Source organism: Haplochromis burtoni, unplaced genomic scaffold (assembly GCF_018398535.1).
Source record: "Haplochromis burtoni strain Fernald_Lab_line unplaced genomic scaffold, NCSU_Asbu1 Contig_90, whole genome shotgun sequence".
In the NCBI taxonomy this organism is placed as follows: Eukaryota; Metazoa; Chordata; class Actinopteri; order Cichliformes; family Cichlidae; genus Haplochromis; species Haplochromis burtoni.
In genome coordinates this window covers 1,394,306-1,395,908 of record NW_024582451.1, presented here as the reverse complement: position 1 = coordinate 1,395,908, position 1,603 = coordinate 1,394,306, and the positions used below count along the sequence as shown (strand labels likewise).

At 42.5% G+C, this 1,603-nt stretch overlaps 1 protein-coding gene across 9 annotated transcripts in view; it reads left to right on the top strand.

Moving 5' to 3' along the window:
- LOC102290413 (sodium bicarbonate cotransporter 3) overlaps positions 1 to 1,603 on the top strand; it is a 64,465-nt gene that overhangs the window by 17,404 nt on the left and 45,458 nt on the right. Inside the window, exon 1 of one of the 9 annotated variants that reach the window (XM_014335280.2) lies at positions 27 to 943. The exons of the other annotated variants lie outside the window; for them this stretch is intronic. Within the exon in view, the coding sequence (XP_014190766.1) occupies positions 908 to 943 (36 nt within the window). The 5' untranslated portion in view covers positions 27 to 907. Of the gene's footprint in view, positions 1 to 26; positions 944 to 1,603 lie in introns of those variants that run through there. 9 annotated transcript variants of the gene reach the window in all.

Here is a 1,603-nt window from a genome sequence, read left to right as displayed (position 1 = left end):
TTGCAAAATCTCATGTTCTCATTTCCCTTAACATCAACTCAGTGTAGGTTCAGCCATTAGATGTCACTCTTTCTATTTGCTTTCATGTGTACTTTAAATCCCTTTTTATGATACATAATTTAATTTTAAGTTTGGCTTCACTTTGCCATTATGGTTTTCTGGTTAGTCTAGTTTAAACTTTTAATAGGGTATCTCTGGTGTGGATAGGGATCCTGGGGGCTTCCTTGAATTAAAAAATAGACCCTTTTATTGCTGCTCAGGTTTCAGAATTATGGTCTGAATTATTGCCCTGATCATAAGCACGTTTGTTATATACAAGGAACAAATGGGTCACAGTTCCTTGCTAAATTACAGGTTGTTGAAAAACATGACCAACCTTGAAGCTATGATAAGGATTTTGAATGTCAAAGGCATTTGGAATCTCGATGATTTGAATACACAGCAGTTTGCCCTTTTTCAGTCCGTTGCACCCAGTGAGGAATGCCGAGCCCACACGTGTGCTTGTTTCTATTTATCTGTGTTGGTGGTGTCTCCTAATTTGTGACCTGAATACCTCAGCGGGTGAGCATTTGTATGTCCTCGAAATGTGTGTATGTGTCCTCTGTGTGATGGTGTGTGAGTGTGTTTTTAAGCTCTTGGCTGGGCGAATAAAATATTCATAGAGGCATGGTGGGATTGGCTGCTGTGCAAAGAGCGGGCTGACAGGGTAGAGCAGAGCACTGTGTGTTCTGAAGCAGCTCGCTCCCTCTCTCCCTTCCTCCCTCTGTATAAAGAGATGAGCTGAGGAAGAGGGAACAGACGAGTGCGACACCGCCACGCGTAGCTCCTTCTATAGCATAGATAACGTCAGATAGAAGGAACTGGTGAACATCCCTGGTGCCTTTGCTTTGTGGATGTTTTAGTCTAAATGGATGAACAGAACGAAGGGGAACATGTGCTCACGGTACGTCTGATCCTGTGTGTATTTGTGTTTGTGTTCCTTACTGTCACCGTATGCTCTTGATCCAGCAGCTCTGAATTTGCTGCATTTATGCTGTGTGTTTGTATTGATGTTGGTTTTTCTGGTTGTGTTCTTCTGCGGTGCAGCGGTGTAGTGGTCTGTGCAAATGAATGGGGCAGGTGGTCCGTACATTTGACCAGAACGAGAAAGGCAGAGGTGTGAGGATGACAGGGATAAGGTGTTTGAGGGGGCAAGCGGCTGTTATCTCATGAGATATGCCTCTTGAAATGGAATTATTTTCTTCCTACTGTTTTAATGGCCTCAAGCAGCACGATTGAGAGAAAGACAGACAGTCATGGCTGCTTTAAGGAGCGGGACAAGGAGAATAGGAAGCAAGAGAGGAGAGAGGAAAAGTACTGTCAGGGAAAGGAGGAGGTAGCAGGATCCAAACAAGGAGCATGCTGTCAATAGAGATAATGTTTATTGACTGAAGGGAAATTAATTGAAATGCTGGTTTTCCGCAATCTGGATGAAAGCATATATTGCAAAAAATGATACTCTGAGCAATTAGTAAAAAGGGGGTCGTTAAACTGGGTTGGATGCACAGAGGGAGGAAAGCATTTATTTACATTATACATTACTATATTTACATTAATTTTTTTT